The 23923-nt window shown below is 40.9% G+C and overlaps 1 protein-coding gene across 2 annotated transcripts in view; it reads left to right on the top strand.

The window, feature by feature from the left end:
- BTF3 (basic transcription factor 3) overlaps positions 1 to 23923 on the top strand; it is a 54597-nt gene that overhangs the window by 26305 nt on the left and 4369 nt on the right. The window contains exons 2-3 of one of the 2 annotated variants that reach the window (XM_069084968.1): positions 20485 to 20594; positions 21140 to 21208. In XM_069084968.1, coding sequence (XP_068941069.1) covers positions 21140 to 21208 — 69 coding nt within the window. In that variant the 5' untranslated portion in view covers positions 20485 to 20594. Of the gene's footprint in view, positions 1 to 20438; positions 20595 to 21139; positions 21209 to 23923 lie in introns of those variants that run through there. The other variant, XM_069084967.1, reaches the window with a different exon arrangement.

Here is a 23923-nt window from a genome sequence, read left to right as displayed (position 1 = left end):
TATGGGATTTAAAGATCTCCCATGCCCCATGGACATGCTGACATAGCAGAGCAAGAGAAAGTGAAAAGCCGAGCTAACGGTCCTGCGGTTGGCAGTTGGCGGCGGTTGCCTTTTTTTTTTTTTTTTGAGTTAGGACTCCTGCTGAGGACTGCCAGTGGCCGGAGCTGCTGGGAGCAGGACTTTCTGCTAAGGACTCCTGCTGAGGACTGCCAGGGGCCGGAGCTGCTGGGAGCGCTCTTCCAGGAAGCTGGGTGGTTGCTGTGAGTGGGGAGAGGAGGACCTTTGCCTGAGGTAGCCTGTTCTGTTTTAAAGGCTTGAAAATGTGGGTGCTTTCTACTTTATCTACCTGTGCCGATATCATAACTACTCTGATGGCTTTCACTTTCTGGTTTTGGGACTCAGTCTTTTGGTATCTTAATAAATTTTCTAGTTTATTTCCCCAAATGGCAAACCTGATGTATTTTGTGATGGATAATTATATCAGCATATTTGTAATCTCTATAGGCATTGTGAATATGGCATTGCTGATACATTTGGCGACGAGGATGGGATCACAAAATGTCAGGCCTCTATTTGGAAGCAGTGGGGCTTTAGAGGGAGAAATGGCTATTCCAGGATGGGAGGATTTGCCTTATTCCTCTCTAGCCAGAGAATGGGCTAAAAGCACAGGGTCCTGTGAAAACTGGGAACCAAGACTAAGAGAGGGAGAACCTGGAGATTTGGAAAGATGTTTGAAAGCAATACCCATAGAACCAGGCAAAGAACTGGCAGGAGTGTGCAGGAGAGGCTGGGTGCTGCTAACAAGTTATTGCCTTATGTGTAAAAGTAGGGATAAGCTGCTGAAGGAAAGAGCTAGGATGGCTAGGGAGTCAGCTGGTTTGCCTGAGGATTCTTCTGTGTCACAGCACTCAGAAGAGCAAACTGGAGGGACTCATGTGGTCCAGGAGCAAGCTACTGTTCATGTAGCTAAAAGGAAGCAAAAAACTAGCAGAAGGAATGTGCATGCAGCTTTTGTACCGGCTGGGCAGAGTTGCCCTGACAGCTTCCAGGAGAATGTGTGTGAGGAGAATGGAACAAGGTTAGATGAGGAGTCTCCTAATGTAGAAGCTCTCCCCATACGAAGAAGAAGGCAGGAGAACCACCGAGGCAAAACAGAGTCCAGGGAGATAATTGAGGATTTCACTCAACAGGAGATCACTGATATATTGAGTAGATTTACCCAAAGAATGGGGGAGTCTTTAGTGTCTTGGATAGTAAGAATCACTGATGAAGGCGCAGGAGGAATAACACTGGACAATGAGGACTGTTTAAAATTCATAAGTATCAGTCAGAATCCTTTTGTACACCAGGCTTTTAGGGATCACCATATGCAAGGAGGAAATAACAAAACGAATCTTCTAGCTTTAGCTGCAGAAGGTTGCAAAAAGCAATATCCAACTGAATCTATGTGGCCTAGGGGAGACAGACCCTGGTACTCACTTAGAGACTGTATGAGAAAACTAAAGGAGGAGGTAATGAAAACTGCTATCCTGATTGGAGATGCAAATGCATATTATGATACCCCCCTAGGAGTTCCTCATAGAAATATCATAGTGAAGACGGCTCCTCCTGCATATAAGCACCTAATTCTGACTCTTTTAATTGGAGAAATAGGGCACCCTCTTTCAGAGGTGCTGGATAAGATTTCACAATTAAGCGATTTAGGGGAATGGGAAAAAGACAAATTGCCTCGAGAGAGAAGAGTAAACAGCCAGAGGATTCAGAGACAAAATAGACCCACAAGAAGGGAACTGTTCACTGCTCTATTAAGAGCTGGGGTGGACTTTAGAAGAATAGATGGTATTCCAACTGAAGAGCTGTATAAGCTGTACCAAGAAAAGGTACTTAGCATTAGAATGAACAGGGAAGCCAGATGATGTTCCAAAGGCTGCAGAGATTATAGCATATGGGAAGGATAACACTGTAACTATTGTTTATTCTGGAGAAGATGATTACAAAATTGTACCCTTAAATCATTTATTCTACCGTGAGTGAGGCTACAATAGTCTGGTTATTGTCTCTTTGCTTCTTCTTGATTTTTTGTTTGTTCACCTTGTTTGTTAGATTTGTTTCCACAGGCTTGGTACCCTCCATCTGTAGATGCCTGATGGCTTAAGCTGGATATCACCCCCTGTCTGCAACTGTGATGTGTCACCCTTGGACCTGGCATCAAGCATATTAAGAACTGACCTCTCAAATGGGACCCCTAAGGACAGGGACAGCTCTACATCCGATTTCAGCAGCAAGTAGCCATAGAAGAAGAGATCTTCACCCCTTACCACAAGATTTTGGGGCCCCATTTGTTCGGGGTGGGGGGAATGATGGGGAGCTTGTGCTCAAGCCCCACCCTAAAATATGGTTTTTTGTGTTTATTGTGTGCTATTCTTGTTATATTGTTGTGAAATTTTGTTGACACCAGTTATTCCTACTATATTTTGCCAAGTAAGGGACATGAAAGATCTTGGGGCCGAATGTAAGGGTTATGGTATTTAAAGATCTCCCATGCCCCATGGACGTGCTGACATAGCAGAGCAAGAGAAAGTGAAAAGCCGAGCTAACGGTCCTGTGGTTGGCAGTTGGCGGCGGTTGCCTTTTTTTTTTTTTTTTGAGTTAGGACTCCTGCTGAGGACTGCCAGTGGCCGGAGCTGCTGGGAGCAGGACTTTCTGCTAAGGACTCCTGCTGAGGACTGCCAGGGGCCGGAGCTGCTGGGAACGCTCTTCCAGGACGCTGGGTGGTTGCTGTGAGTGGGGAGAGGAGGACCTTTGCCTGAGGTAGCCTGTTCTGTTTTAAAGGCTTGAAAATGTGGGTGCTTTCTACTTTATCTACCTGTGCCAATATCATAACTACTCTGATGGCTTTCACTTTCTGGTTTTGGGACTCAGTCTTTTGGTATCTTAATAAATTTTCTAGTTTATTTCCCCAAATGGCAAACCTGATGTATTTTGTGATGGATAATTATATCAGCATATTTGTAATCTCTATAGGCATTGTGAATATGGCATTGCTGATACAGTAGGTAATCATTATAAAAATTTATGAGTCTACTTTGTATAATATTCAATTGTGAATATAACTTTTTCCCTTATTAATTTATTTGTTGTTTTCCAGGTTTGTGATTTCATTGGTGCAGTGAACTCTCAGTAAGGAAACTCAACCAAAGTAAATCAGCAACTTTCTTCAGTTTATAATCTTATAAGGTCACTTGGTAGAACATTGAGACATTAAGTGACTTGCTGTATTAGCAAGCACCCTAGCACGCCCAGGATGGCCTGTCAGCACAGGTTCTTTGATCTGCTTTGCCAAAGGAAAGACAACTTTCAAAGGGGTCAATAATCTTACTTTAATTCACAGAGATAATTAGAAAATACAAGCAGAGAAATTAGCACAGGGGTGGCTAGGTGGTGCAATGAATACAGCACTGACCCTGGAGTCAGGAGGACCTGAGTTCAAATCTAGCCTCAGACACTTGACACACTTACTATCTGTGTGACTTTGGGCAAGTCACTTAACCCCAGTTGCCCTCCAAAAAGAAAAAAAAAGAAAAAGAAATTAGCACAGAGATTCAACAGACAGGGTTCCAACCATCTGAGGAAAGTAATACAACCACCTACATACACCACCAGATCTGGAGAGCACAAACCTCTGAGTTGGGGGGTGGGGGTGGGGAAGGAGGTCTCAAGAAATGGCTATTCAGAGTCCTGTACAGGGAATCAAAAGATCCTTCTCATGAGTGAGCCCCCAAAGTAAAATACCAACCTCCCAATATACATAGTTTTCATCTAACATGATCAGAGCCAGAAGGCATCACAACCCTCATGACTCAGTGCCTAAATAACTTAGTACCAAAAGATGTGAAAACCTTCCTACAAGCAAGCCCCTAAGCAAGCTCCTTAGGCAAGTTCCTCCCCCAGTGGGCTCCATGTGACTCAGGCTGTATCACAGCTGTGATTGAAATAACTGTGTACCTTTAGACCTGGGAACATGGCTCCTGTTCCAAGGGAAAAGGGGACACATGTGGTCACATAGGTCTATTAATGGACAGGGAAGATCTTCCTAATCCATTTATATTACACTTGCCCAGGATCCCACAGCCTGTATGTGTCAACAATGGGACTTGAACCTAGACCTACCTGATTTAAAGGATAAATTTAAATTTAAACCTGTTTCTCTTCTCCCACCATACCATACCATGCCAAGTCTATCTTTATAATTTCCTCAGTGCCTAGTATGGTGATTTGAATATAGTAGGCCCTTAAAACACTTTTGTCAACAGGATGTTGAAAGATGTCAGGGAATGCCTATGTCTTTACATATGGCAGCTCCTTTCCAGGGGTCCCATTCCTTTCTCTATTTATTTTAGGACCAAGGGGTTTTAGAACCAGGACATCCTTTGAGATCATCTAGTCCAGTTCTCAAATTTTGCAGATAAGGAAACAGGCTGATCAAGATGAAAGGAGTCATATCAGCAAATTAAAATATATGAACTGAGATTTAAACCTCGGTTCTCTGACTCTAGATCCAAGGCTACTGCCTCAGGCAACATTTATGTGTAATTTTCTCCTGACTGGGATGATAGGGTTGAGGTGGGGTGGGCGGACTGATTTCTTCCTCACAATTATTTAGAGCTTGATACCCTTTTGTGTGTAAAGCCTTAGGCTTGATACTGTGAGTCCCATGATCAAGGTAAGGATCAGGTCAATTAAAAAAAGAAAAAGAAAAATTTACATGTTAACTTTGTTATGTATTTAAAAGAAATAGCAAGTTGTATATAACAGATTTGCAGTTTCATGTGCAGTCATCTTTTTTATTATACTGTTATGGAAATGCTTGTTTTATTCCATAAATTAAAAATAAAATAAATAAAAATTTTTAAAAGAAAAGTATTTATTAAGTATCTACTAAAAATTAATATTCTTTTAGGTGCTAAGGTTATAAGGACAAAAACAAATAGACCCTGTCCTCAGGAGAACTGACATTTTAAGAGGGGTGATGCCAATAGGTACACAAATAAATGAATACTATATACATGGCAAATAAAAATTAATGAAGGGGTTCCATTAATCAATGGAGATATCTTAGAAGGCATGCTGTAGGAGGTAGCACTTGAGATGAGACTTGAAGGGACATAGTGATTCCAAGAGGTGGAACTAAGGAGAAAGAAAGCACTCCAGACATGAGACAAAAGCACAAAGGTGGGAAAAGGAAAATCCTGTATGACAAATAGCAAATAAGCCAGTTTGTATGAAATGTAGAATACATGGGAAATAATATTAAATCAGTCAAGAAATATAGGTTGTTGGCATATTGTGAAACATTTTAGAAGTCAAACAGAAGTTTAAATCTCAGAGGCAATAATGAACCACAAAGCTTCATGAGGACAGTGACATGGTCAGACCTGAACTTTAGGAATATCAGTTTGGAAACTGTGCAGAGGAAGATATGGAGAGGGGAGAAATTGGAAACAGGAAGACCAATTAGAAAGTTACTAAAATTGTCTAGGTGAGAAATTATGCTGACGTGAGTTTGGGAAGGAGGTGAGAGCTAATATGGAGGGAAAATCTATAACTATAATTATATATATATATATATATATATACACATATACATACATACATATACATACACACACACACATATATGAAACAAATGATTGGATTCGAGCTGTGGAGAGAAGAGTAGAAGATAGCTTGTGTACCTGGATGACTGAAAGGATGTTGATGTCCTCCAGAACAAGCAAGAAGTTAGGAGGAAGGAATTAGGGAATCAGGGTTGTTTAATTTTTGCTCCAGAGAGAATGGACCCCTCATTAGCATCTAGAGTTCATTAAGTGCCCTTATAATATAATGTAAAGAATGGGAGTGACTGAGAGAACAGTGATTCCTGTTAGAGAAATTGGAGTCAGGAGAAGTTGCTGACTACATCATCTAGTCTTTTCCTTCAAGGAGAGGGGGGGCCCCTTGTGTGAATCCCTTTGTCTCTCCACATTGGAGAGGCAGGTTTGTCAACTACTAGAATCATTAGAAGGATTTGCTGGGGTGGCCAGGTAGCACAGTGAGTAAGAGCACCGGCCCCAGAGTCGGGATGACCTGGGATCGAAGCTGGGCTCAGACACTTAGCACCCACCCAGAAACACCTGGCCATGTAACCTTGAGCAAGTTACTTAACCCCAATTTCTTAAAAAAAAAAAAAAGGATTTGCTAACTCAGTCAGCAATGAAGTTAGCCCTATAGGTTTATGCTTCCTGACTCCAAGAATTTCCTTGACCTAAATTTACTAGGACCTGGGGAGTTAGTTTTTTTCTAATACCTGATGACAAGGAAGAATCAGGAAGAATCAAAAGAGCTTCCCTGGCTTTCCCAGCCTAGGTAACTAGAAGAATGGTGGTGCCATTAGCAGAATGAGGGAAGTTAGGAGGTAGAACTGATTTGGGGGGAGAAGCTGATGAGTTCAGTCCTGTGACACAAATAAACCTACTTTTTTTAATTGTCTAGTCTTTTTCCATCACACCTTTTTCCATCACACTGCTGCCAATGTATAGTCATAGATTTATAGTACCACTAGGCTTAGTACAGAACCCAAAGGATCTTTTTCTTTCAAGGATGACAAAGGTGAAGGGTACTGACCTCCCATCCTTCAGTGCTTCATCCCCACCCTCTCCAAACATACATACAATCAATAACACAGGGCACACCTAAGTGTAGGAAAAAGAAGGACAAAGCAGGAAAAACGGCAGTGGCAACAACTCCCAAATGTGAATGTCTTTGTGTTGGGTCACTGTGAATCAGATGCAGAAGCCAATGGCGGTATGGGCTTAGCCTTGGACTCTCAGGTCTATGAAGATAAGTCTTTGACTTGGATGACCGATGGCACTCACTAGGATAGTAAATGATAGCATTGTGAGTCGTGTAATGGATCTAGTGCTGGAGTTGGGAGACAGGAAGACCTGAATTTAAATCCTTCCTTACACACTTATCTATGTGACCCTAAGCACTGTCACTGTTGTACAAAGACACTGTCATACAAAGAACTCCCTGAGCCTCAGTTTCCTCATACATAAAATAGGAACAATAATAGCACCTACCTTGAGGAGGATGAAATGAGAAAATATAAAGTGATCCAAAAATCTGAAAACACTATATAAATGTTACATATTATTACCTATTATGTATTATTACTAATTATAATAATCATTACTATTACTATACATACACATTACTGTTATTATACACAATTGCTATTATCATAATTATTACTAATGTTATCAACATTTATCTCCGGAGACTTCTTTTGCCTTCTTTTCCTCCTTACCTCACCATCTATATCTTGAACAATGGCATAACTTAGGTCCGGTACATCAGGTTCAGGGCTAGAACAAATCAGTCACTTGTAGACTACATAATATTTAACAATAGAAGTTTATTTTACAATATCTTGGAAAGGATATTCAGCAAAGATACAGCACTATTTCATTTGGCCCAGCTCCCTCCATCTCCATAGGGCCATCAGGAGGTTGGATTAACTTGTATGGCATCAAGGACTACTCCATTAAGCCCCAGGAGGACAAAGTTTCTTCTGCCTTTGGTGACAGGAAGCATTAGGGGTTCAAATCTTAGTCCTCTGAATCAATTAAATCTTGAGGATGATTTTCTTGTCTTTTTAAAGGAGAAATTAGATTTGCCTATATCAGATAGATTTTGCTCTAACCACAATCCATTGCTGTACCAAATGGATACCATATCTTCCTCAATTGCCATACAAACTATAGGAAATTAGCTACTCTGGCCTAACATTCAGTATGGCTGAATGTGAGTCATGCTGAAAGGAAACCATCAGCATTTGATCAGAAACTTAAGCTACTCTGCAGGAGGGTAAAGAAAATGGGAAGCAGGTTAACTCTTTTTTTCTATGTGTATGACTAGTAAGACATTTGGATAGTACCATTTTAAGGGGGCTATTTGGAATAGATGCAGTGAGAACTGTGTCTTGACCAAAAAGGATAAATAAATCCATATTCTGGTCCTTCTTGTGCAGATTCCTTTTATATACATTTGGGGGAGATATTTTTTTATCTTGCCCTGTGATTTTTCTACCTACTGCACTCTCAGAATTTCTTAAGGGGAAAGGTGGTAAGGGGGGGAAATCCTTGATGAAGACTCCCTTCTTTAGTCCTCTCAATAAGTTATCAATGGCCATCTCTATACTTTTCACAAGTAAATGTTTTCAAAAGCACTAAACAAAGGCCTAACTACCTGTAAACTCATTAAGGTAGTCTAGGATCTCTTTTATTAACTCTTCTTTGGCCACAGGTTTTAATATGGTTTCTGATAATATGTCATAACCATGATAACTTACTGATGGAAATTGAATGGACATTTACTTCCAGATTGTCTTTGGCCTTAGAGATTGACTAAAGGAATTCTACTCCCTAGCTATTAGCCTTAGCTCAAAAGCTCAGAGAGAAAGAAATTATGGTATACTATTCAAGTTCACTGCCAGGGATTTCCTCAAGGGAATAGAGTTCTGCTAAGAATTCTTGGTTCCATTAGTCAACAATCTGTCACTCCCCAAAATAGCTCCAGAAAACAGTCAGGGCTCTGCAAAGAGAATAAATCACAAACAATTTGTGAGATGGTTGGATTTCTTAATGACCAAGAAGAGGAAAGTACTGAAAAGACAGACAAGAAGGTTCTGAGAAAAACCTAGATAATAGTTAGGTGGTCTGTTAGTGCCACAATATGGCTTCCATGGAAGAAATCCAATCCAGGTGGTCATTAAAATCAGGTTAAGACTGCCTCAGACCTAGAGAGACTTGTTCAGATAGGGTGGAAGGCTGAATTCAAAGGCCACCCATTTCCTGTCTAATAACCCAACTGTAAAGGTTCCTAAGGAAGGGAAACCTCCTATGGAGACTGATTCATTGGTAGCTGAAGACAGTGGTAGTCAGTCGGGGTTCAATATTAGAGCTCAAGTATAAAAAATCTGAAGATACCTAGGGTGTAGAGCAGACAGAAGATCTCTGTAGGAGTGCCAGGACTCTCTTAGAAAGCATGTAGAAAGGAAGAAACTGTTTAGAGAATGAAATCCAAAAATGTTCCTAATTGATTTAGCTCTTTGTTTACTGTGCCTTATGTTTCATAAAAATGCCTTCTTCTTTAAACTATTGTGTCCTCTTATTGGTTACCAGGTTTGGAAAAAGAAACATGTATGGGGGCTCATAAGCTAGGTTTTTTAAGTGAATGCTGATTCAAAACATGCCAGAATCCAGAGTTGCTTTTCAGAAAGAGGCCATATTTGAGGGCAATACAATTTAGATTCAGATTATCATTGTTCATTTGTTGTCTGTGAATCCCTTACATGCTTGAGTCTGGCCATACTGACAATGACACTACAATTTCTTTAGGGCAAGAACTGTCAGTTATAGTATTAAATTAGCTACTTAATAAATGCTCTTTGCTGACCAAAAATACCTTCTATCAGTGTACAACTTAGATCAGAAGGCCTTGAATTGTACCTTGAACCCGGGATAGCTCCTCTGGGAAGTTTTCATATTGGCTGGACATATTCCAGATACTACATTCAGTTTGGGAAATGTTCAGTTTGGATATCCTAGTAGATATTTTCAGTGGGCAATTATAGGTCTAGATATGGAGCCCAGGCAAGCTCTGGTTCTACAACAACCTGAGATGGCGCCATCATCAGGGATAGTACTGTGAACTTGAGAGGCAACAGTATGGAGAAGACAGGTAAAACTGTGAAACTAGATAAAATTTCTGAGAGAGAAAGAGAAGGGGCAGAGAGGAAGAGAGGGAGAGAAATACACACAAGCATACACAGAGACAGAAACAGAGACAGAGAGAGAGAGAGACAGAGAAAGAAAGAGTGAGAAAGAGAAGAGTGTATAAGAAGAGAGCATGTATATAGGGCGAGAAAGCATAAATTTCCAGACTAAGTCTTAGGGAATGTATACAGTAGCCAGACAGGAAAAGGAAAAACATACAGAAAAGAAGTGACTTAGAGATACAGGAGAAACTATAAGACAGTGGAATCAAAGAGAACAAAAGGCTACCTGAAAAGTACCTGTATCTTCATTCCAAAGTTATTGAAAGGATGGAAAAAGATTTATTAGGATTGAGATTCTGTTAAACACAGCAATAGGAGAGCCTTTGTTTAGATTTTATATGCTAAATCATCTAGTGGGTAAAGCTTTATTTTGATCCCAGTTGATAGAAGACAGATGTGAAGCATCTGTTTCTGTAATATAGTCCGGCCACTGTTGTAGAACATCTGGCAGTCACTCCTGGCCCCTAACCTCTTCAGAACAGTACTGTCGACTATCATCACATAGGATTCATACCTTTCCTTCACTTTTTTTCTGTCCTATCCTACCCTGTGCTTCACCAGCAGAGATAGCATAGGTTTACTATCTTATGGCTCAGCCACCATCTCCAAGCTCCGATGGAAACAGATTACCTTGACTCAGGGGAAGGAGAGAGAGAGCTTATATTTTTGTATGCAGCATACATACATATTCTAGTCAATGGCTATCAAGAGGGTGGTGGTTATTCACTGAAATGCTTTAAACTAGGGGCATGCATTACTACTTAAATTTTCTCATACACACTTTGGCTGCTTTTACAACAGCTAAAGTTAACATGGTACATTGGGGGTAAAGTCCTCTTAAGTCCTTTTTTTGTGGCACTTCATAACAAATTTCATCAGATTCAAAAAGGAAAAGGTATTATGGATGAACAGCTCTGATTTTTGTTTTGCTAAAAGTATGTCCTTAGAGCTGGAAAGAACAGTTTAGTGGAAAGGAAACTAGAGTCCAGAGAGAACCAAGTTAAAATGCTACCCCTGAGACTTGCAAGCTATGTGGTAATGGTCAAATCACTTAGCCTCTCTGTGCTCTTATCTATAAAATGGGTGGTAATAGCAATTTCCTCATGTATGTGAAATATGTTGCAAAACTGAGCAGGCTATAGAGTATCCCAAAAGTTTAGTACACTTTCCATGTATTAAAGTTTAAAACTGCACTAAGATTTTTGGAAGACCATGTGTAACAATGAAATATTGTTATTTATCTTGTCTAATACCCCTTCATTTTATAGATAAAGGAACACTGGTCAGCAGAGGTGAGTTCACTTTTTTTTGTTATTTCATTTTTATTTTTTGATTGAAAAGTAATTTTCTTTTTAATTTCTTTTTTTCCATTTTTCAAATGCTTTATTAACTTCTGATTTACATCATTCATTTCTGCCAGATTTTGAGTTACAAAATTTTCCCTGTTTTTCCCCTACCCACTGCCCCAAAATAGCAGTCCCACAGGATATCCCCTCCTCCAATCTGCTCTCTCCCATATTTTCTCTCATACCCCTTTCTACTTTTCCAGTAGGGCATGGTGGATCTCTATGCCCCAGTGCCTGTATATCTTATTTCCCAATTACATGTAAAATAGTATTAATAGAGTATATATATAAACATTTGATATTTAAAACTTTGAATTAAAGATTCATACCCTCCCTCCCTTGTCACCCACCTTTACTGGGAAGATAAGCAGTTCAGTATAGGTTGTACATGTGTAGCTAATGCAAAACAATAACATAGTAGATACATTGTAAAATACTGACTATATTCCCCTCCCTCCTGTCCCACCTCCCACTTGTTCTATTCTATACTTTGATCCCATCCCTTTTCAAAAGCGAATGCTTCCAACTTCCCTCCCCCCATCCCAGCCTGCCCTCCCTTCCATCATGCCCCCTCTCATCCCCTTCCCCCCTACTCTCCTGTAGGCTTAGATACCCTATTTAGTGTGTATTTCATTCCCTCCCCAAGTCAAATTCAATGAGAATAAGGTTGACCCATTCCCTTTTGCCTTCCTATTCTTGCCTTCCATTGTAACCATTTCCCCTTGCCTCTTCTATATGAGATAGTTTACCCCATTCTGTCTCTCCCCATCTCCTCTCATTATATTCCTCTCTCCCCTCTTAATTTCATCTTTTAAGTATCATATTATTAAATTGGTCCTGTGCCCTCTATCTAAGTATACCTGTAAACATATATGCACACACATTTACATATGTATTCATATGCCCATATACCCTCATATATAAACATATATATATTTCTATTCCCTTCAACTATTTTCATACTGACAAAAGTTTCATCAGTTACAATTATTGTTTTTCCATGTAGGAATGTTAATAGTTCAACTTTGATAAGTTCCTTATGATTTCTTTTCCCTGTTTACCTTCTCATGCTTTTCTTCCTTCTTGTATCTGAATGTCAAATTTTCTATTCAACTCTGGTTTTTTCATCAAGAATGCTTGAAAGTCCTCTATTCCACTGAATGACCATATTTTCCCCTGAAACATGATACTCAGTTTTGCTGGGTAGGTGATTCTTGGTTTTAATCCCAGCTCCTTTGCCCTCCAGAAGAATATCATATTCCAAGCCCTTCAATCCCTCAGTATAGAAGCTGCCAGATCCTGGGTTATCCTGATTGTGTTTCCACAATATTCAAATTTCTTCCTGGATGCTGTAATGTAATACCAAGCAAAGGCAACTTCCCAGGTTCAAAATACCAGCATAGGTGCTCTCTATTTTATTCAGTAACAAACCCAGAACAGAGAAGATCGAAACATGACATCATTCCAAATACAGCATTTACTAAGTGTGATTAAATAATCTCCAAGTACTACCCCACCCCAGGACCTTCCAATCATTCAATCAATTACAAAGTCTCTGTTCTAAATACTTCTCTACCCCTAGGCTATACCTTAATTTAGTCCACCACAAAGCCCCTTTTCTCAAATGGAGATTAGTTTCCAAACATAAGGTCAAAAGTTCCCCACCCCTGGATCACAATTGAATCTACCCCAGAGTTACATCAAGTTTAAACACAGCACTTAATACCCAAATGGAGCTCTTTTCTTCATCTTGACACGAGGCAAGTTCTCAGCAATCTTAGTTCCTGGGGAGACAAGGCTTAGCAAGGCCATAAGATACATTGCCAGTCCCTTCATGAATTCATCCTCTGTCTGTAGAACAGTCCTAGAACCCCTGAACACATTAGCAAAGCCCTCTCCCAGGATTTCTGTAAACATACAACAAGAAAATCCTTCTTCAGGGTTTCTGAACCAACAGAAAGGCTCCCAGACCCCTGCAACAACAGCACTGTCCCTCACCAGTGGACAGTATTCACTCTGTCTGCAGGACAGTCTCCAGACCCCTGCAACAACAGTACTGTCCCTCACCAGTGGACAGTATTCACTCTCTGTCTGCAGGACAGTCTCAGGCCTTCTTAACCAAATGCCAGGTTCCAGGACTTCTTCAACAAAAGGACAGTCTTTCACCAGTGGACAAATCTGGCAAAATAACATCAAAACAGACAGACAAAGTACCAGCAAAACAGCCATGTCTCCTCAGTCCTTGGCAGCTCAGGGGGAAGGTCTCAAAAGTCCAGGGCAATTCAAAGCGGCCACCAGCAATTCTCTTAGTCTCTCTCTCTCCACGAGGTGCTGCTTCCAAAAAAATCTTCCGCCTCTCTCTAGTGTCTCTCCAAATCTACCTCACCAGCTCCTCCCACTTCAGGACTTTCTTTTCACATCAACAAGCCCATCCCACAGGTGGGATTAACAAACTCTGGGTTTTAATACAATCAATTTGAAAACCAAGCCAATACAGGGGAATCTTTAATTGCCATTACTATCACAGATGCTTGTAATATTCTCTCCTTAATCTGGGAATTCTGGAACCTGGCTATAATATTCCTAGGAGTTTTCTTTTTGGGATCTTTTTCAGGAGGTGATCTGTGGATTCTTTCAACCTCTATTTTGCTGTCTGGTTCTAAAACATCAGGGCAGTTTTCTTTGAGAACTTCCTGGAAGATGATTTCTAGGTTCTTAGTTTGATCATGGCTTTCAGGTAAACCAATAATTTTTAAATTATCTCTCCTAGATCTATTTTCCAGGTCAGTGGTTTTTCCCATGAGATATTTCACATTGCCTTCTATGCTTTCATTTGTTTGGATCTGTTTAACAGCATCTTGATTTCTCATAAAGTCATTAGCTTCCATTTGCTCCAATCTAATTCTAAAGCGATGATTCTCCTCATTGAGCTTTTGAGATTCTTTTTCCATCTGGCAAATTCAGCTTTTTAAGACATTCTTCTCCTCATTGCCTTTTTGAGCCTCTTTTGCCATTTGAGTTAGTCTATTTTTTAAAGTGGTATTTTCCTCAGGCAGGCTGTTGACTCTCATTTTGTAATTTTCTTGCATCGTTCTCATTTCTCTTCCCAATTTTTCCTCCACTTCTCTTATCTGCTTCTTAAGGTCCTCTGTGGCCTGTAACCAGCTTGTATTTTCCTTTGAAGCTTTTGGTGCAGGAGTTCTGACTTCACTGTCTTCCTCCTGTTCCATGCTTTGCTCCTTTTTGTCCCCAAAATAGGAGTCTAATGTTGGAATCTTCTGTCTGCTTTGTTTCCTTTGCCTAGTCATGTCGCCCCTCAGTCACTTGACCCCTGGGCTTTTTGCCACAGTAGGACTCTGCCACCAGACAGGGGAGCTTTTGTCCCAAACGCTGGGGTTTTCTCAGCTGCTGGAGGTATTAGATGGGTGACCTCTTTGAGGCTTACACACACTCTGCAAGCTGTACACACACCCCAGGACCTCCACCCTAGACTGCAATCCAGATCCAAGCAGGTTAAAGCAAGAGTGAGTACCCCTCAGACTGGTTGCTTGGTCCCACTACACTCTGCAGGCCAGGAGCTGAAGCTGCCACGTGGCTCTGGCTGGCTGTGCCAGTGTCTCAGTGGCTTCTCACCCCGGGGGCAAAAGCCAACACACTCCCCACTTACTAGGTCCCAAAGTCCAGACTACACTGACTTCTCACTTTGTCCTTTGCATCTATGTGTTGATAACTCTGGAAACGGTCATAGCTGCTGGTGATCTGGAGTCCCTCCAGCTGTTGGCTGGTCAGGCCTGCCCTGGGGCTAAAGCCTTGGCATGGTGCTGGGCTCAGCTCCCAGAGTGATGCACTGGATTTCTGCCGGCCTGCGGGGTTGTCCTCAGCTGGAGGTTAGCTTCTCTGTGTCATTTTGTGGGTTCTGCAGCTCCAAAGTTTGTTCAAAGTCCCCCTTTTACATGGATTGGGGAAGGTGGAAGCTGAAGCCGAGGGGAGGTCCTGCTTCTACTCTGCCATCTTGACTCCGCCCCCCGAGTTCACTTTTCTAAGGTCACCTAGCCAGTGATTAATAGATGTTATTACTGTTCTAAAGAAAGTATTGTATACAATGTGTCCGAGGACGTTGTCCTGAGAGTGTGAACATGCCCTGCCAGATTCCAGTCCATGTGGAGGCTTGAAGAGGCTCTTCCTGCTCTGATTGGTGCTTCCAAATATGCACAGGTATCCTCTGTTTCCTTTTCACTCACTGAAAGATGAAAAGCTTTCTAACTTTCTGCTGAGGGAACTGAGTGTGCATATTAAAGTTTCTAGCTGATACATCTGTCACTCTCTTCACTGGAAGATTTCTGGTGAGCCTTTGAGTGGGGGAAGAGACAGTGGCAGCAGCTTTGGTTGCCTTATCTCCCTAGCAGGTTGCCATGTGGATATGAACACATGGCACTTTTTATTTCTTTTGTCTCATGTTTATTCTTTTGGCTTGTACATGACAGTATTCAGATATGGAATTGACCAGGTCACAACCTTGTCAGCATAGAAAAGTCAAAAGAGCCACCACCAGTGATCTACCAACTAGAGTCATCAATAGAGTCTGCTCTTAGCTGTAGCAACTGAACCCAGTGAAGAATCCAATGAGGAAACTATTGCAGCAGCAAACAGTGCTCCTTGACCCAGTCTGGCAGAGTCATCCCTCAGCAAGTAGTGACTTGTCCATTGGCTACAATCTACACCATACCCAGAAATGAACTTGGTGGGGAATCTTAGTTGTTTTTCAGTCATGTCCAACTCTTCATGAGCCCATTTGGGGTTTTCTTGGGAAAGATACTGGAGTGGTTGGCCATTTCCTTCTCTAGTTCATTTCACAGATAAGGAAACAGAGGCAAACAGGGTTAAGTGAGTTGCCCAGGGTCACACAGGTAATAAGTACCTGAGGCCAAATTTGAACTCAGGTTTCCTGACTCCAGGTCCAGCATTCTATCCAATGTGCCCCCTACCTGCCTCCTAAGCTTGGAGTAATCTGCCTTTTTAAGCAATAGTGACTAGGAAAGCTAGTGTCTTTTTGTTCTGAACCAAATATGCCCCTAGACAGCAATATTTAAATCATTAAGGTTTATTTTAAGAGGCAAATAAATATAATTCTACATCCATACTCCTTTCTTAGAGATTAGAGAACAAACTGTCTTATGTGAGGGGCTTGCCTCTTGCCTCCTTATCCTCTTCCTTTCAAGACAGGATTCAAAGTCTCCAGGGTAGAGAGCTAGCCCAGATCTTTAATTATATCTACTGATCCCTTCCATTGGGCCATCTGTCTATACGTTGAGACCTCTCATGTGGACATATACATTTTACATGGACAGGACACACGTTACATCTAAGTTTGTATTTTCTGCAAGTTGTTGAGCAATATGGAACTTTCCAAGCAATGGACTGAATCAGAGAATACTTTCACTTTCCAGATGAAGAAACTGATATCTTAACTTGCTAATGGTTATACAGGCTAGTAAGTGGCAATCAGGAGTTGAACCCAGAACCTCTGCCTCCAAATCCACCCCTCTTTCCTCTTGTAGGTACTTAGAAGTAAATAGTTGCTGGAATTGTTTGTTTTTAAAAATGAAATTTGAATGATGATTGGGGGAAGGAAAGAAGCAATTATTAAGCATTTACTGTGTGCCAGGCACTGTGCTAAATACTTTACAAATATGATCTCATTGGATCCTCACAACAGCCCTATGAAGTTTACAGTTGAGGAAACTGAGGCAAAAAGAGGGTAAGTGACTTGCCCAAGGTCACAAAGCTAGTAAGTGTGTGAGATCACATTTGAACTCAGTTCTTGCTGACTCTAAGCCCACCTCTCTATCCCTTGCATTGCTTAATTTTACTCTGAAGAGAAGTTTGTTGATTTGAATGAAGAGGATAATGATGATGAAACTGGTGAGAATAAGAAATGGGACATGAGGCTGAAGGAGGCAGCACAAGAAGTATGGGAGAGTAAAAGCACACTCAAACACACACACACACACACACACACACACGATAGTACTCAACAACTCAACAGAGCTTTGCAAGAAGAGGAAGAAACTTTAGAAACCTAGTCAACTGACTTATTTTTCAGATGAGGAAACCAAGGCCCAGTGAAGTTATGTTTTAAGTTGCCCAAAGTTACCCAAAGATTTCAAAGTAAAGTGACTATAAGATCATTTACAATTTTTTTTTCTCAATTGCACTTCAGCTGTCACTATGTATCCTTGAGAGTCACTTATAATAATAATGATTTAAAGTCGACTATGATACTTCTGTAGTCAGTACCATGAATATACACAGCTATGTCTCATTTGTTCTAATCAGCAATGAAAGCTGAAGTCTGAAAATTAGCCTCCCAAAGAAGACACTTAAAAGCACAGACTGTGGTTGCAATTTAACAAGGATTTAATGCAAATTTCACCCTTCTCATCTGTTCAGCAGATCTAGACACAAAACAGCTTGTGTACTAGAAGAAAACAAGGAGTAATTACAACATTTTAATTTCACTTTAAAATTGTAGGAGCCTGAAAAATATTTGTTATTATTCCTTACCACCTGATTTACATTTTGAAGCTCCATATACTTTGTTCCACAGGCACTGCCCAATGATTAGAGAGGTTAATAAAGAAAAACAGCTGTTACAACTCTGAATTGACTTGTTTGGGTTATGATTTGAGGATGTTATTTGCATAGAAGAGTCTGAATGAAACTCTAGGGACAGGAGAAAACTGGAGAAAGGAAAAATGAACTATAACTGACATACTTAGATACTTCTAAGACTGTATCATATTTTTTAAATGACAATTTTATTCAGAAAGGTGAAACTAAAAATAAAAAAATAAGATTTTGCTTATTCATTGGAGCCTCACCAGTTCTTTGTTAGTCTGTTTCTAAGCACAGCCATCTAGTTCCAAACTCTTCCTTTGTCATTCTGGAATTATTATGAGGATTATACTTTAGGAAGGAACTTGTGTTTAGGTAAGAAGGAGAGAATGTGGCACAGTGGTAAGAAGACTTACTCTACTTACCTCTGTTCAAATCCCACCTCTGATAATTTACTCTTCAATCTTGTTCAAGTCATTTAACCTTACTAGCTCAAATTTCCTCAGCTGTAAAATGGTATCTTTGGGAACATCAGTGTTGATGACCTTAATATGATAAGGGAAAATGGGGATAATGCACATGTACAAAAAATATTTATGGCAGCTCTTTTTGTGGTGGCAAAGAATTGGAAATTGAGGGGATGCCCATCAATTGGGGAATAGCTGAACAAGTTGTGATGTATGAAAGTAATGTAATACTTATTGTACTATAAGAAATGATGAGCAGGAGAACTTCAGAAAAACCTAGGAAGACTTAGGTGAATTGATGTTGAATGAGGCGAGCAGAACCAGAAGAACATTGTGCAATGACTAACTTTGATAGACTTATCTCTTCTCAGCAATGCAAGGTTCTAAGATGACTCCAAAAGGCTCATGATGGAAAATGCTATCCACATCCAGCGAAAGAACTACAAAGGTCTGAATGCAGATGGAAGCATACCATTTGCTCTCTCTCTCACTTTTTTGGTCTTGTTTTGTCTTCTTTTTCATGGTTCATCCCATGGGTTCTAATTCTTTTTTACAATGTGACTAATGTGAAAATGTTTAATATGAATGTATATGTAGAGCCTATATCAAATTGTATGCCATCTTGGGGAGGGAAAGGAAGTAGAGAAAATTTAAAACTCAAAAGCTTGTGGAACTGAATGTTGAAAACTAAAAAATTAATTTTTAAAAAGAAAAAATATATCAAATATGACCGTCCAAATGGTGAGACAATATAAATCTTGACTTAAAAAAAAAAAGAATTGGGGATAGAGAGACATGTGAGCCAAGCATTTAATGCACTGGGAATGAAGTGGGACTCAGTACTCAAAAGAAGTACAATAAATAACTTATAACATTAGTAATTTTGACTCCAGTTTATCTTTGGAGAATATTTAACAGTTTGAAATTTATCAGTACTTGAAGAGGACTTTATTATTTCCTTTAAAAAGAAAGAAACTCATACTTGGGAAAAATTTTTATTTTCTACTTACCAAGAATGGATTGTTTCTGCCTAATTCCAGGCAATTTCCCAGTAAGTTAAGCATTTCGATTCAGTTCAGTCATTTCTTCATTATAACTTCTGTGTTATAAGGTGACAGTGAATAAAATAAAAAAGATAAAATGAAGCCTGGCTATGCCCTCAGAAGGCTTACATGTTACCCAGATTACATGAAATCTGGTCGATAGCATTTTTAAATTACTTTTTCTTTTTTACAATCAAGGTTTAAATTAGTGCTGTTATTAGGTCCTGTTTCAATGTTGAGTAGATTGTTTGCTGTCGCCGAGCCGAGTCACCTCATCTCTTAGGCAGAAAAATCTTACTGGGTTACAATTAGGCAGGTGATTCATGCAGTTTTCCTCGTTGCTTTTACCCCAGTTTCACCAGACTTGCTTCTTAGCGCCTAAGCTACTTGATTGATCTTCAAGGATCAACTCTAATTGGCAAATCGAAGAAACTGGAGGTGACTGTGGGACCGTTTACTTGGCAACACCCCCCCCCCCCCGCCCAAACCTAAACCTTGAAGTCCGCATATTTTGTGACCCTTTCATTGAATGATGCCATATTTTTAGATTGGGGGGAAGAGGTGAAAGAGGGTTGCCTAATCACTCAGTTCTCTGATCTTGCTAGTGCTGGGGTTCTGAACCTGTGAACTGAAGTATTTTTGATAACAGTATTTTCAATAGAATAGGTTGCTTTTGAAATCTATTCGTATTTTATTTTATGCACTTAAATTTATCATTCTGCAAAGAGATCCCTGGGCTTCCGAGGCTACCAAACGGGTGTGGGACATTAAAAAAAAAAAAGTTAATACATGGTTTAGGGTATACAGCCCCGCCCGGAAAACATAGGTGCCACCCGCCTGGGACGAGGTCTCAGAAGCCGGGATGCGGGCAGTGGGAGAAGGTGGAAGTCTCTCCGGTACTGCGCCTGCGTAAAGACAAAGGCTCCGGGTCGCACGCTCCCCAGCAACCCTAGAGCAAGTGTCGAGCCGGGAGAACGTCACAAACGAGGAAGCCGGACAACTCGAGGACGGGAGGGGGAGGGGAGGAGAGGTACTGTGTACTGCGCACGCCGCACTGCGCGGGGCGGAGACGTTTCCTTCCCCTCGGAGGTTGGCAGGGAAGTGGCACGTCGCAATTTCCGGCTTCCTCTCTGGCTGCCATCTTGCTATCCCTCGTGTGTTCCCCTGTCTTTGGCTCTTCTACCTGCGACCCCGCGAGTAACACCCCCGGCCATCTGCGCAGCTCCGTTTCCGTTCCGGCAAGGTACAAAAGGGCGCGGGGCTGGGGTCTGGGGGGACGGCGGCCCCCGGGAAGAGCTCCCGGAAGCGAGAGCTGAAGCGGAGCGGAGAGGGAGGAAGTGAAGCAGGGAAGGGAGCTGGGAAGTCGGGCAGGCCGAGCGACCGAGCGGGGCGAGGCCCCTCTGCGCGGCCGGGCCATGTTCTCCCACCCCGTGGCCCAGGGCGCTGCGGGAGGAGACCCGGAGCCGCAGGTGACGCGCGGCCTCCCATTCCTGCCCCGCTGGATCAAGGGGGGCCTACCGAGTTCAGGCTGGGACGGACGGGCTCGGGCCTCGGGGAACCCCCGGGGGAGATGGCTGCGGCCCGGGGACAGCGGGGCTCGAGGAAAGGCGCGGCCGGCGGCCGGCCGGGACGAGGGGTCAGGTCGGAGAGAGCCCCGAGCCCCGGGGGAGAAGGGGGCGAGGCTTCCCCGAGGGGCAGGTGGGGGGGGGTGGCAGCTGGAGCGAGGTGTCCTGGAGGCCGGACCGAGGAGGGAGAGGCCGCAGCTGAAGCCTTCTTCTGCTTTTACAGATGAAAGAAACGATTATGAACCAAGAGAAACTTGCCAAGCTGCAGGCACAAGTGCGCATCGGTGGGAAAGTAAGTTTCATCAGAAGTGTTACCACTTTGCTCCGAGGCTTTAGCGGTGCTTTTGCACTCCTTAATGAACTTTTTCTATGTGATTTTTAAAAAATTTGTTACGGGACACCAGCAGAGACCAAATCTAAATCTGATAGCTGGAAAGCATAGGGTTTTGAGCCTTGCTTTCGGCATTCCGCATTTGTGCAGGAACACGATGCCTAGCGCATAAGCGATAGGCCCTTAATAAATGCTTGTTCATGGATGGAGCCATAGTCAAGGTCTTCACATATCACCCTGTTTGATAGCTCTAAAATACCTAACATGTTGTTGAGAGCCTACCCCCTCCCATCCCCCAGCCTGTGACAGGCACCTTATCTTGTATTATCAAAATGTTTGTGTTTCCTTCAGTGCCTAGTACACATTTGGGTACTTAATAAATGTTTGTTGAAGATCAGGAGAGAGGGATAGACCAGTTGAGATGTGGCAGGGGTATATTTGAGAAGAAGCAAGGATAAGAGAATAGGAAAATCAAAAAACAACATTCTGGAAGAGGAAAAAAAAGCACGAACTAATGCCTAGGAAGGTTAAACTTTTATATTTTTATTGAGATATATAGATAATCTTAAATTTTCTAAAGTTCACTTCATGAAAATTTAATGAAAATTTTCATTTTGGCTAATTATGTAATACTCTTAATTCTGTGATCTGCTTGTCTGTGTAGGTATTTCTTCCAGTAAACCCAACAACCATTCTATCAACCCTAGGCTACTCTTGTCATCTATTAAATTGCTGATTGGGGTTAATTTTATACCTTTCTCTTGACATTTTGAGAATACAGAGAAACATACTACATTAATGCAGTAGTAGGGAGCCTCTGCTTCCTCCTTTTAAACTGTTAAATTATTTTGGACATTCAGGGCTTAGTGGATCAAGAACTTGAAGTCAGGAGGGAATTAGATTTAAGTCTCACCTCTGACCTATACAGGATTTGTGAACTTAACAAATGGCTTTAAGACTATAAGTTACTGAGCAGTTGCTGACCTGCATAATTAATAGCAATGCCCTACACAAGTAAGGTCCAGACAAAAATCCACCTCTATGTGTGGGGGTGTGTGGATGTAACTTTTTAAAAGTTGGCAGGTTTTACTTTCATACCCTTAAGTTACTTAGTCCCCAAAGTAAGAATTGTGGTAATAGTAATATTTGTATGTTTCTGGTACATTTTTTAGGAAGAGATTTTTAAGTGTAACTGATGTTTTACAGTTGAATTTGATCAGGATAATTCCTTTTTTTTCTTGGATATTTTATTCTGCTTCTTTCATACAGGCATATTATAGAATTTATAACCACGCCTGAAAGAACAATGGGTTGTTTAAACACTCAAATTCAGGACCAAAAATCTAGAGGGGAAGTTTTAAAAGGCTGGTAGTTTGTTTCCTGCTGACAGTGGATGATTATGCTTTTTACTTTTGAAATTAAATTGAGAACTTTCTTGTATCACAAATTCACTGGACAGAAATCTACCATTAATGATTTATTAGTACTTAATGATGTTGCCAGTAGATCATCGTATGTTCTTGCTTGGTATGACTTTCCAGGGTTTTGTGTTATAGGCTTTTAAAAAAAATTGTCAGAAGAAATATAGTCATTGGTGTTAAGACATCTTTCCGAATTGTACTTAATCTTAAGCAATGAGTAGCTTGCTGGACCTTGAATTCAGTGATTTGATCTTGATCCTTGCATGCTGTAACTTGTATTCTCTGAGGTTGACACCTACATAGTAAAGTTTGATTACATTTTGTACTTTTAGCAATTATTATAAGCTAGGTGTGGCCTCCCGGTCTCTGGGAAAATTTTAATCGTATTTTTTTTAATGGGACAGAGTTTGAGTGTTCTTATGCCATGATTTCTTTAATGTTTTCAGGAGTGAACCCCTTTTGTACCTTTTGATGGAGCAAACTATTTAACTTTGGGGAGAGATATATAATGAGGAAGATGAAGGGTTTTCAGCATTGCAGTTTATTGGGTTAATTGACAAGATGTAGTCTTGATAATGAGTTTTTTTTTAATGGGTAAATATGGAAAGGTGAATTTCCAGACTTAGTCTAGTTTAGTGATATTAGAGTTCAATTTTTCTTATTGACTAATAAGGCTTGATGGTCAGGCATTGTGTAATACGTGTAAAAACATACTAATTTTGCTCTAAAGTCTACATTCTTTATGATACATTTTTGGAAAGTAAGTTTATTTAAATGGGATTGCCGGAAATTGTTCCTTTAAACTTTGTGTCTATTGCCAAGTTGAATCTGAGCCGCAGTTTTGAGGGCTAGGCTACCTGACTACTTTGAGGGCCGTCTCTGAAATGTTAGTGCTCTAGCATAAAATAGGCATTAGATAATAGTTATGCCAATGCCAAGTTTTCCTACTTTGTACTGGGCTTCCCTCTGCAGTTCCTAAACATTTTTGATTATCTAAAAGTTCTTCCCAGAGTCTGGAAATACCTTGTCCAGTGTGCCTATCTTTCCTTCTATTATCTGTTACCACTGATCACAGATATTCCCATATCTGAAATTTTTTTTTTTCTGGAAGATTTTAACCACATACTGGACACAAGTGAAAAGGTGAAGCAAGGAATTGAGGTGACCATACCTCTTGGCCATAATACCCCAGTTTAATTATAAAGTAGGTTGCTTCAGTAGAAGCATATTTACATATTGGGAATATGTAAATAAA

The sequence above is a fragment of the Petaurus breviceps genome, unplaced genomic scaffold (assembly GCF_028583685.1).
Source record: "Petaurus breviceps papuanus isolate PSGF00001 unplaced genomic scaffold, PetGlider_PUasm1.0 175, whole genome shotgun sequence".
Lineage (NCBI taxonomy): Eukaryota > Metazoa > Chordata > Mammalia > Diprotodontia > Petauridae > Petaurus > Petaurus breviceps.
The sequence above is the reverse complement of the archived record's forward strand: the minus strand, read 5'-3'. Positions and strand labels throughout refer to the sequence as shown.